This window comes from Salvelinus alpinus, chromosome 13 (genome assembly GCF_045679555.1).
Source record: "Salvelinus alpinus chromosome 13, SLU_Salpinus.1, whole genome shotgun sequence".
NCBI lineage: Eukaryota > Metazoa > Chordata > Actinopteri > Salmoniformes > Salmonidae > Salvelinus > Salvelinus alpinus.
The window spans coordinates 57,481,670-57,495,390 of NC_092098.1; the positions used below are offsets into that span (position 1 = coordinate 57,481,670).

General features: G+C 41.1%; 1 protein-coding gene across 4 annotated transcripts in view; it reads left to right on the plus strand.

Annotated features, from left to right (window-relative positions):
- The window catches only part of slc47a1 (solute carrier family 47 member 1), a 40,297-nt gene extending 29,128 nt beyond the window's left edge, over positions 1-11,169 (plus strand). For all 4 annotated transcript variants that reach the window (XM_071339885.1, XM_071339884.1, XM_071339886.1 and 1 more), the window contains 3 exons: positions 684-778; positions 1,760-1,873; positions 10,335-11,169. In XM_071339885.1, the coding sequence (XP_071195986.1) occupies positions 684-778; positions 1,760-1,873; positions 10,335-10,646 (521 nt within the window). In that variant the 3' untranslated portion in view covers positions 10,647-11,169. The remainder of the gene's footprint in view (positions 1-683; positions 779-1,759; positions 1,874-10,334) is intronic.
- Positions 11,170-13,721: the final 2,552 nt, after the last annotated feature.

Below are 13,721 nucleotides of genomic sequence, written 5' to 3' on the forward strand. Positions count from 1 at the left end.
GGGTTCAATTCTCAGGCGGACTCTTTTCTCTGTATATAACGGGTGATTCCCTGTTCCACCTCTACGCAGACGACACCATTCTGTATACATTTGGCCCTTCTTTGGATACTGTGTTAACTAACCTCCAAACGATCTTCAATGCCATACAACACTCCTTCCATGGCCTCCAACTGCTCTTAAACACTAGTAAAACCTAATGCATGCTTTTCAACCGTTCACTGCCCGCATCCGCCCGCCAGACTAGCATCACTACTCTGGACGGTTCGGACATGGAATATGTGGACAACGACAAATACCTAGGTGTCTGGCTAGACTGTAAATTAGTAATGTAGATATGTGGTAGTGGTGGAGTAGGGGCCTGAGGGAACCCAGTGTGTTGTGAAATCTGGAAATGTATTGTAATGTTTTAAAATGGTATAATCAGCCTTAATTTTGCTGGACCCCAGGAAGAGTAGCTGCTGCTTTGGCAGCAGCTAATGGGGATCCATAATAAATACATCACTACCTCCATCTTAATCTCTAGCTCTACCTTTATCTCTACATCTATCACTACCTCCATCTCTCTATAAAATGTTATTTGACCTCCATCTCTCTATCTCTATTACTACCTCAGTCTTTGTTAGACACTGATCTAGTGTGTGACAACTCTGTGATTGTGTGTGTGTGTGTGCTCTCCCTGTCAGGTTTGTGGGTAGGTCTCTTCTTCTGTGTCATCCTCCAGACTGGGTTCTTCCTTGTCATCATCTTCAAACTCAACTGGCAGCAGGTCGCCAAGGAGGTACCCTGACCTCCCTGTCTGTCTGTCTGTCTGTCTGTCTGTCTGTCTGTCTGTCTGTCTGTCTGTCTGTCTGTTCTCTTGTTGTCTGTCTGTCTGTCTGTCTGTCTGTCTGTCTGTCTGTTGTTCTCTGCTTGTTGGTACTGTCTGTCTGTCTGTCTGTCTGTCTGTCTGTCTGTCTGTCTGTCTGTCTGTCTGTCTGTCTGTCTGTCTGTCTGTCTGTCTGTCTGTTGTTCTCTGCTTGTTGGTATTGTCTGTCTGTCTGTCTGTCTGTCTGTCTGTCTGTCTGTCTGTCTGTCTGTCTGTCTGTCTGTCTGTCTGTCTGTCTGTCTGTCTGTCTGTCTGTTCTTCTCTTGTTGTTGGTATTGTCTGTCTGTCTGTCTGTGTCTGTCTATTTTTCTCTTGTTGTTGGTATTGTCTGTCTGTCTATATATGGCAAATAAAAGTCCAAACTGGATGGTGTTCAGAGATAGATGGGAGGGATTGAGGGGAGCTGAAGGATGAGACTAAAAAAATCAAGATAACTTTTGTAAAATTCATTGTGTCCGTAAAATGTATATAGGTTCAGAACTTTTGTGAAAGAGTACAGTTAAACATATATGGCAAATATAAATCAAACTGGATGGTCTTCAGATATGGATGGAAGGGGTTGATGATAGCTGTAGGATGGGATTAAAAAAACAAACATAAGTTAACTATTGTAAAATACATTGTGTCTGTAAAATGTATATAGTATGTATAAACTGGAAGTAGAAGCCTAAGTGGCATTGTTCATTAGTTTACTCCAATTAGGGGTGGTAGGGTTAGGGGGACAATAATAAAGATGGAAAATATACATATTTTTTATATATATATGGGGCATTGGAAATGATGCAGTCAATTACATTGATTGAAAATACAATCTATCTGCAATAAAAACGCTGACCACCTAAAAAAAACAAAAACAAAGCAGTTCTACTGACTAACAACCATGTGATTCCTCAGGCCCAGGTGCGTGCTGGGAAGAGTGGGCTGGTAACGTGTGTTCCAGCGAAGCCTCCTATTGGACAGCCGCTGATTAAAACTCTGCTTCCAGAAGGTTCTCGAAGCACTGACACGGTGAGGGAATATATGTGTGTGTGTGTGCTCTGTAGTCTGTGTTAAATGCCATGTGTCCTGTATCTCATCTTAATACCATGTGTCCTGTATCTCATCTTAATACCATGTGTCCTGTATCTCATCTTAATACCATGTGTCCTGTATCTCATCTTAATGCCATGTGTCCTGTATCTCATCTTAATACCATGTGTCCTGTATCTCATCTTAATGCCATGTGTCCTGTATCTCATCTTAATGCCATGTGTCCTGTATCTCATCTTAATACCATGTGTCCTGTATCTCATCTTAATACCATGTGTCCTGTATCTCATCTTAATGCCATGTGTCCTGTATCTCATCTTAATACCATGTGTCCTGTATCTCATCTTAATACCATGTGTCCTGTATCTCATCTTAATACCATGTGTCCTGTATCTCATCTTAATGCCATGTGTCCTGTATCTCATCTTAATACCATGTGTCCTGTATCTCATCTTAATACCATGTGTCCTGTATCTCATCTTAATACCATGTGTCCTGTATCTCATCTTAATGCCATGTGTCCTGTATCTCATCTTAATACCATGTGTCCTGTATCTCATCTTAATGCCATGTATCCTGTATCTCATCTTAATGCCATGTGTCCTGTATCTCATCTTAATACCACGTGTCCTGTATCTCATCTTAATACCATGTGTCCTGTATCTCATCTTAATACCATGTGTCCTGTATCTCATCGTAATACCATGTGTCCTGTATCTCATCTTAATGCCATGTGTCCTGTATCTCATCTTAATGCCATGTGTCCTGTATCTCATCTTAATGCCATGTGTCCTGTATCTCATCTTAATACCATGTATCCTGTATCTCATCTTAATACCATGTGTCCTGTATCTCATCTTAATACCATGTGTCCTGTATCTCATCTTAATACCATGTGTCCTGTATCTCATCTTAATGCCATGTGTCCTGTATCTCATCTTAATACCATGTGTCCTGTATCTCATCTTAATGCCATGTGTCCTGTATCTCATCTTAATACCATGTGTCCTGTATCTCATCTTAATGCCATGTGTCCTGTATCTCATCTTAATACCATGTGTCCTGTATCTCATCTTAATACCATGTGTCCTGTATCTCATCTTAATACCATGTGTCCTGTATCTCATCTTAATGCCATGTGTCCTGTATCTCATCTTAATACCATGTGTCCTGTATCTCATCTTAATGCCATGTATCCTGTATCTCATCTTAATACCATGTGTCCTGTATCTCATCTTAATGCCATGTGTCCTGTATCTCATCTTAATACCATGTGTCCTGTATCTCATCTTAATGCCATGTGTCCTGTATCTCATCTTAATACCATGTGTCCTGTATCTCATCTTAATACCATGTGTCCTGTGTCTCATCTTAATACCATGTGTCCTTTATCTCATCTTAATACCATGTGTCCTGTATCTCATCTTAATACCATGTGTCCTGTATCTCATCTTAATGCCATGTGTCCTGTATCTCATCTTAATACCATGTGTCCTGTATCTCATCTTAATGCCATGTGTCCTGTATCTCATCTTAATACCATGTGTCCTGTATCTCATCTTAATACCATGTGTCCTGTATCTCATCTTAATACCATGTGTCCTGTATCTCATCTTAATACCATGTGTCCTGTATCTCATCTTAATACCATGTGTCCTGTATCTCATCTTAATGCCATGTGTCCTGTATCTCATCTTAATGCCATGTGTCCTGTATCTCATCTTAATGCCATGTGTCCTGTATCTCATCTTAATACCATGTGTCCTGTATCTCATCTTAATACCATGTATCCTGTATCTCATCTTAATACCATGTGTCCTGTATCTCATCTTAATACCATGTGTCCTGTATCTCATCTTAATACCATGTGTCCTGTATCTCATCTTAATACCATGTGTCCTGTATCTCATCTTAATACCATGTGTCCTGTATCTCATCTTAATACCATGTATCCTGTATCTCATCTTAATGCCATGTGTCCTGTATCTCATCTTAATGCCATGTGTCCTGTATCTCATCTTAATACCATGTGTCCTGTATCTCATCTTAATGCCATGTGTCCTGTATCTCATCTTAATGCCATGTGTCCTGTATCTCATCTTAATGCCATGTGTCCTGTATCTCATCTTAATGCCATGTGTCCTGTATCTCATCTTAATGCCATGTGTCCTGTATCTCATCTTAATGCCATGTGTCCTGTATCTCATCTTAATACCATGTGTCCTGTATCTCATCTTAATGCCATGTGTCCTGTATCTCATCGTAATACCATGTGTCCTGTATCTCATCTTAATGCCATGTGTCCTGTATCTCATCTTAATACCATGTGTCCTGTATCTCATCTTAATGCCATGTGTCCTGTATCTCATCTTAATACCATGTGTCCTGTATCTCATCTTAATACCATGTGTCCTGTATCTCATCTTAATACCATGTGTCCTGTATCTCATCTTAATACCATGTGTCCTGTATCTCATCTTAATACCATGTGTCCTGTATCTCATCTTAATACCATGTGTCCTGTATCTCATCTTAATGCCATGTGTCCTGTATCTCATCTTAATACCATGTGTCCTGTATCTCATCTTAATACCATGTGTCCTGTATCTCATCTTAATACCATGTGTCCTGTATCTCATCTTAATACCATGTGTCCTGTATCTCATCTTAATACCATGTGTCCTGTATCTCATCTTAATACCATGTGTCCTGTATCTCATCTTAATGCCATGTGTCCTGTATCTCATCTTAATACCATGTGTCCTGTATCTCATCTTAATGCCATGTGTCCTGTATCTCATCTTAATACCATGTATCCTGTATCTCATCTTAATGCCATGTGTCCTGTATCTCATCTTAATACCATGTGTCCTGTATCTCATCTTAATACCATGTGTCCTGTATCTCATCTTAATACCATGTGTCCTGTATCTCATCTTAATGCCATGTGTCCTGTATCTCATCTTAATGCCATGTGTCCTGTATCTCATCTTAATACCATGTGTCCTGTATCTCATCTTAACACCATGTGTCCTGTATCTCATCTTAATACCATGTGTCCTGTATCTCATCTTAACACCATGTGTCCTGTATCTCATCTTAATACCATGTGTCCTGTATCTCATCTTAATGCCATGTGTCCTGTATCTCATCTTAATACCATGTGTCCTGTATCTCATCTTAATACCATGTGTCCTGTATCTCATCTTAATACCATGTGTCCTGTATCTCATCTTAATGCCATGTGTCCTGTATCTCATCTTAATGCCATGTGTCCTGTATCTCATCTTAATACCATGTGTCCTGTATCTCATCTTAATGCCATGTGTCCTGTATCTCATCTTAACACCATGTGTCCTGTATCTCATCTTAATGCCATGTGTCCTGTATCTCATCTTAATACCATGTGTCCTGTATCTCATCTTAATGCCATGTGTCCTGTATCTCATCTTAATACCATGTGTCCTGTATCTCATCTTAATACCATGTGTCCTGTATCTCATCTTAATGCCATGTGTCCTGTATCTCATCTTAATACCATGTGTCCTGTATCTCATCTTAATGCCATGTATCCTGTATCTCATCTTAATGCCATGTGTCCTGTATCTCATCTTAATACCACGTGTCCTGTATCTCATCTTAATACCATGTGTCCTGTATCTCATCTTAATACCATGTGTCCTGTATCTCATCGTAATACCATGTGTCCTGTATCTCATCTTAATGCCATGTGTCCTGTATCTCATCTTAATGCCATGTGTCCTGTATCTCATCTTAATGCCATGTGTCCTGTATCTCATCTTAATGCCATGTGTCCTGTATCTCATCTTAATGCCATGTGTCCTGTATCTCATCTTAATGCCATGTGTCCTGTATCTCATCTTAATACCATGTGTCCTGTATCTCATCTTAATGCCATGTGTCCTGTATCTCATCTTAATGCCATGTGTCCTGTATCTCATCTTAATACCATGTGTCCTGTATCTCATCTTAATGCCATGTGTCCTGTATCTCATCTTAATGCCATGTGTCCTGTATCTCATCTTAATGCCATGTGTCCTGTATCTCATCTTAATGCCATGTGTCCTGTATCTCATCTTAATGCCATGTGTCCTGTATCTCATCTTAATACCATGTGTCCTGTATCTCATCTTAATGCCATGTATCCTGTATCTCATCTTAATACCATGTGTCCTGTATCTCATCTTAATACCATGTGTCCTGTATCTCATCTTAATGCCATGTGTCCTGTATCTCATCTTAATACCATGTGTCCTGTATCTCATCTTAATGCCATGTGTCCTGTATCTCATCTTAATACCATGTGTCCTGTATCTCATCTTAATACCATGTGTCCTGTATCTCATCTTAATGCCATGTGTCCTGTATCTCATCTTAATACCATGTGTCCTGTATCTCATCTTAATACCATGTGTCCTGTATCTCATCTTAATGCCATGTGTCCTGTATCTCATCTTAATGCCATGTGTCCTGTATCTCATCTTAATACCATGTGTCCTGTATCTCATCTTAATACCATGTGTCCTGTATCTCATCTTAATACCATGTGTCCTGTATCTCATCTTAATACCATGTGTCCTGTATCTCATCTTAATGCCATGTGTCCTGTATCTCATCTTAATACCATGTGTCCTGTATCTCATCTTAATACCATGTGTCCTGTATCTCATCTTAATACCATGTGTCCTGTATCTCATCTTAATGCCATGTGTCCTGTATCTCATCTTAATGCCATGTGTCCTGTATCTCATCTTAATACCATGTGTCCTGTATCTCATCTTAATGCCATGTGTCCTGTATCTCATCTTAATGCCATGTGTCCTGTATCTCATCTTAATACCATGTGTCCTGTATCTCATCTTAATGCCATGTATCCTGTATCTCATCTTAATACCATGTGTCCTGTATCTCATCTTAATACCATGTGTCCTGTATCTCATCTTAATGCCATGTGTCCTGTATCTCATCTTAACACCATGTGTCCTGTATCTCATCTTAATACCATGTGTCCTGTATCTCATCTTAATACCATGTGTCCTGTATCTCATCTTAATACCATGTGTCCTGTATCTCATCTTAATACCATGTGTCCTGTATCTCATCTTAATGCCATGTGTCCTGTATCTCATCTTAATGCCATGTGTCCTGTATCTCATCTTAATGCCATGTGTCCTGTATCTCATCTTAATGCCATGTGTCCTGTATCTCATCTTAATGCCATGTGTCCTGTATCTCATCTTAATACCATGTGTCCTGTATCTCATCTTAATGCCATGTATCCTGTATCTCATCTTAATACCATGTGTCCTGTATCTCATCTTAATACCATGTGTCCTGTATCTCATCTTAATGCCATGTGTCCTGTATCTCATCTTAATACCATGTGTCCTGTATCTCATCTTAATGCCATGTGTCCTGTATCTCATCTTAATACCATGTGTCCTGTATCTCATCTTAATACCATGTGTCCTGTATCTCATCTTAATGCCATGTGTCCTGTATCTCATCTTAATACCATGTGTCCTGTATCTCATCTTAATACCATGTGTCCTGTATCTCATCTTAATACCATGTGTCCTGTATCTCATCTTAATACCATGTGTCCTGTATCTCATCTTAATGCCATGTGTCCTGTATCTCATCTTAATACCATGTGTCCTGTATCTCATCTTAATACCATGTGTCCTGTATCTCATCTTAATGCCATGTGTCCTGTATCTCATCTTAATGCCATGTGTCCTGTATCTCATCTTAATACCATGTGTCCTGTATCTCATCTTAATGCCATGTGTCCTGTATCTCATCTTAATGCCATGTGTCCTGTATCTCATCTTAATACCATGTGTCCTGTATCTCATCTTAATGCCATGTATCCTGTATCTCATCTTAATACCATGTGTCCTGTATCTCATCTTAATACCATGTGTCCTGTATCTCATCTTAATACCATGTGTCCTGTATCTCATCTTAATGCCATGTATCCTGTATCTCATCTTAATGCCATGTATCCTGTATCTCATCTTAATACCATGTATCCTGTATCTCATCTTAATGCCATGTGTCCTGTATCTCATCTTAATGCCATGTGTCCTGTATCTCATCTTAATACCATGTGTCCTGTATCTCATCTTAATACCATGTGTCCTGTATCTCATCTTAATGCCATGTGTCCTGTATCTCATCTTAATACCATGTGTCCTGTATCTCATCTTAATACCATGTGTCCTGTATCTCATCTTAATACCATGTGTCCTGTATCTCATCTTAATGCCATGTGTCCTGTATCTCATCTTAATGCCATGTGTCCTGTATCTCATCTTAATACCATGTGTCCTGTATCTCATCTTAATACCATGTGTCCTGTATCTCATCTTAATACCATGTGTCCTGTATCTCATCTTAATGCCATGTGTCCTGTATCTCATCTTAATGCCATGTATCCTGTATCTCATCTTAATACCATGTGTCCTGTATCTCATCTTAATACCATGTGTCCTGTATCTCATCTTAATACCATGTGTCCTGTATCTCATCTTAATGCCATGTGTCCTGTATCTCATCTTAATGCCATGTGTCCTGTATCTCATCTTAATACCATGTGTCCTGTATCTCATCTTAATGCCATGTGTCCTGTATCTCATCTTAATGCCATGTGTCCTGTATCTCATCTTAATACCATGTGTCCTGTATCTCATCTTAATGCCATGTGTCCTGTATCTCATCTTAATACCATGTGTCCTGTATCTCATCTTAATACCATGTGTCCTGTATCTCATCTTAATGCCATGTGTCCTGTATCTCATCTTAACACCATGTGTCCTGTATCTCATCTTAATACCATGTGTCCTGTATCTCATCTTAATACCATGTGTCCTGTATCTCATCTTAATACCATGTGTCCTGTATCTCATCTTAATACCATGTGTCCTGTATCTCATCTTAATGCCATGTGTCCTGTATCTCATCTTAATGCCATGTGTCCTGTATCTCATCTTAATGCCATGTGTCCTGTATCTCATCTTAATGCCATGTGTCCTGTATCTCATCTTAATGCCATGTGTCCTGTATCTCATCTTAATACCATGTGTCCTGTATCTCATCTTAATGCCATGTATCCTGTATCTCATCTTAATACCATGTGTCCTGTATCTCATCTTAATACCATGTGTCCTGTATCTCATCTTAATGCCATGTGTCCTGTATCTCATCTTAATGCCATGTGTCCTGTATCTCATCTTAATACCATGTGTCCTGTATCTCATCTTAATACCATGTGTCCTGTATCTCATCTTAATACCATGTGTCCTGTATCTCATCTTAATACCATGTGTCCTGTATCTCATCTTAATACCATGTGTCCTGTATCTCATCTTAATACCATGTGTCCTGTATCTCATCTTAATACCATGTGTCCTGTATCTCATCTTAATACCATGTGTCCTGTATCTCATCTTAATGCCATGTGTCCTGTATCTCATCTTAATGCCATGTGTCCTGTATCTCATCTTAATACCATGTGTCCTGTATCTCATCTTAATACCATGTGTCCTTTATCTCATCTTAATACCATGTGTCCTGTATCTCATCTTAATACCATGTGTCCTGTATCTCATCTTAATACCATGTGTCCTGTATCTCATCTTAATACCATGTGTCCTGTATCTCATCTTAATACCATGTGTCCTGTATCTCATCTTAATGCCATGTGTCCTGTATCTCATCTTAATGCCATGTGTCCTGTATCTCATCTTAATACCATGTGTCCTGTATCTCATCTTAATGCCATGTGTCCTGTATCTCATCTTAATACCATGTGTCCTGTATCTCATCTTAATACCATGTGTCCTGTATCTCATCTTAATACCATGTGTCCTGTATCTCATCTTAATGCCATGTGTCCTGTATCACCTTTTATTTTTTATTTATTTATCCGTTATTTTACCAGGTAAGTTGACTGAGAACACGTTCTCATTTGCAGCAACAACCTGGGGAATAGTTACAGGGGAGAGGAGGGGGATGAATGAGCCAATTGTAAACTGGGGATTATTAGGTGACCGTGATGGTTGAAGCCAGATTGGGAATTTAGCCAGGACACCGGGGTTAACACCCCTACTCTTACGATAAGTGCCATGGGATCTTTAATGACCTCAGAGAGTCAGGACACCCGTTTAACGTCCCATCCGAAAGACGGCACCCTACACAGAGCAGTGTCCCCAATCACTGCCCTGGGGCATTGGGATCTTTGTTTAGACCAGAGGAAAGAGTGCCTCCTACTGGCCCTCCAACACCACTTCCAGCAGCATCTGGTCTCCCATCCAGGGACTGACCAGGACCAACCCTGCTTAGCTTCAGAAGCAAGCCAGCAGTGGTATGCAGGGTGGTATGCTGTGTTAATGCTGTGTTTTGTGTACATCTCCAGGCCCAGCCAGAGAGCGATGAATCCAAACCGCCTGGTTACACGCCAGTCAGCACCCAGGGAGGAGTAGCAAGTGGAGAGGAACAGCAGGAGGGCCCAGGTGTCCAGTCCAAAGGTCTGCTGTCTGCCTCCCAGCTGGTCCTGAGGAGAGGTTTCACTCTGCTGACTGCATTATTCCTCCTGGCCACAGGGGTCGCTGTTCACCTGGCCTGTCCCCCTCCTGCACCCTCCATCCACAGCCTCTCCAACCTCACCCTGGACTGGACCAACTCTTCTACCCCCACAACCCCCCTGGAGCTCACCTCACCCCTCTGAGACAGGAGAAGGAGGGGAGAGAGGAGAGGGGTAGAGGCTCTGGGTTGAGTCTCTCTGCAGGGACCAATGGTGTCTGTATGAACTGAACAGCACAGTGCTGGGGTCCTGAGACTCTCCTGATCAGAGGAACAGCTGCCCCCATCTCCTCTCCCCCCGTGGCCGTCTGCACTGCTGTCCTCTCTGCTTCTATACTACTGTTCCTTCTGAAGATACATTTTTAGTCTCCTAACATGTTTCCATTATATTTGTCTTTCACTGCGATGTCTACTCAGTCTAATGTAGAACAGTTTTAATCTGGAAGTGTGAAATTAGTGTAAATGTCTGATTTCCAATTTATGAGATTATTTCCTATTGTATGTTGATGTGAGTGTACTTGTTTCTACTGTGTAAAGTCACTGCACTTGGCCTATTACCAGTTGAAACAGTGCTTTCAAATTGTCAAAAAAAAGACTAACATTGAGTTCTCAATGAAATGTCCAGCCAAATGACCGGCGGTCAGATCAATAAAAAAAATTCTATATGGGTGAGATGTCAGGTACATTGTCTGTCTAAGTATTCACTGGAAACATGCTAGGGGCATTAGCATCATATAGCATTAGCATCATATACAGTATTCACCCATGCAAGGGGCATTAGCATCATATAGCATTAGCATCATATACAGTATTCACCCATGCAAGGGGCATTAGCATCATATAGCATTAGCATCATATACAGTATTCACCCATGCAAGGGGCATTAGCATCATATAGCATTAGCATCATATACAGTATTCACCCATGCAAGGGGCATTAGCATCATATAGCATTAGCATCATATACAGTATAAACCCATGCAAGGGGCATTAGCATCATATAGCATTAGCATCATATACAGTATTCACCCATGCTAGGGGCATTTGAATACCAAGAGTGTGCAAAATATAAAATATATTTTGAATTATTTAACACTTTTTGGGGTGAAACATCATTCCATATGTGTTATTTCGTAGTCTTGATGTCTCCACTTTTATTCTACAATGTAGAAAATAGTAAAATAAAGAAAAACCCTTAAATGAGTAGATGTGTTCAGACATTTGACTGGTACTGTATATATATACACTACAGTTCAAAAGTTTGGGGTCACTTAGAAATGTTTGTTTTTAAAGAGAAGCACATTTTTTGGGTCCATTAAAATAACATCAAATTGATCCGAAATACAGTGTAGACGTTGTTAACTAGTACCCGCAAAACACCAGTCTCAACGTCAACAGTGAAGAGGTGACTCTGGGATGCTGGCCTTCTAGGCAGAGTTACAAAGAAAAAGCCATATCTCAGACTGGCCAATAAAAAGAAAAGATTAAGATGGGCAAAAGAACACAGACACTGGACAGAGGAACTCTGCCTAGAAGGCCAGCATCCCGGAGTCGCCTCTTCACTGTTGACGTTGAGACTGGTGTTTTGTGGGTACTAGTTAATGAAGCTGCCAGTTGAGGACTTGTGAGGCTCTCTGTTTCTCAAACTAGACACTCTAATGTCAAATCAAATCAAATCAAGTTTATTTTATTTATTTATATAGCCCTTCGTACGGAAAGGCTCTGGAGCAACGAACCGCCCTTGCTGTCTCTGCCTGGCCGGTTCCCCTCTCTCCACTGGGATTCTCTGCCTCTAACCCTATTACAGGGGCTGAGTCACTGGCTTACTGGTGCTCTTTCATGCCGTCCCTGGGAGGGGTGCGTCACTTGAGTGGGTTGAGTTACTGACGTGATCTTCCTGTCTGGGTTGGCGCCCCCCCTTGGTTTGTGCTGTGGTGGAGATCTTTGTGGGCTATACTAGGCCTTGTCTCAGGATTGTAAGTTGGTGGTTGAAGATATCCCTCTAGTGGTGTGGGGGCTGTGCTTTGGCAAAGTGGGTGGGGTTATATCCTTCCTGTTTGGCCCTGTCCGGGGGTTTCTTCTGATGGGGCCACAGTGTCTCCTGACCCCTCCTGTCTCAGCCTCCAGTATTTATGCTGCAATAGTTTATGTGTCGGGGGGCAAGGGTCAGTTGGTTATACATGGAGTACTTCTCCTATCTTATCCAGTGTCCTGTGTGAATTTAAGTATGCTCTCTCTAATTCTCTCGTTCTCTCTTTCTTTCTCTCTCTCGGAGAACCTGAGCCCTAGGACCATACGTCACGGCAAACCGGGCATGATGACTCCTTGCTGTCCCCAGTCCGCCTGGCCTTGCTGCTATTCCAGTTTCAGCTGTTCTGCCTGTGGTTATGGAACCCCTACCTGTCCCAGACCTGCTGTTTTCAACTCTTAATGATCGGCTATGAAAAGCCAACTGATATTTATTCCTGATTATTATTTGACCATGCTTGTCATTTATGAACATTTTGAAAATCTTGGCTCTCTCTAATTCTCTCTTTCTTTCTCTCTCTCGGAGGACCTGAGCCCTAGGACCATACGTCAGGACTACCGGGCATGATGACTCCTTGCTGTCCCCAGTCCACCTGGCCTTGCTGCTATTCCAGTTTCAACTGTTCTGCCTGCGGTTATGGAACCGCCACCTGTCCCAGACCTGCTATTTTCAACTCTTAATGATCGGCTATGAAAAGCCAACTGAAAATTATTCATGATTATTATTTGACCATGCTTGTCACTTATGAATATTTTGAACATCTTGGCATAGTTATGTTATAATCTCCACCCGGCACAGCCAGAAGAGGACTGGCCACCCCTCATAGCCTGGTTCCTCTCTAGGTTTCTTCCTAGGTTTTGGCCTTTCTAGGGAGTTTCTACACCTGCATTGCTTGCTGTTTGGGGTTTTAGGCTGGGTTTCTGTACAGCACTTCGAGATATTAGCTGATGTACGAAGGGCTATATAAAATAAACTTGATTTGATTTAATGTACTTGTCCTCTTGCTCAGTTGTGCACCGGGGCCTCCCACTCCTCTTTCTATTCTGGTTAGAGACAGTTTGTGCTGTTCTGTGAAGGGAGTAGTACACAGCGCAGTACGAGATCTTCAGTTTCTTGGGATTTCTCAAATGGAATAGCCTTCATTTCTGAGAACAAGCATAGACTGACGAGTTTCAGAAGAAAGGTCTTTGTT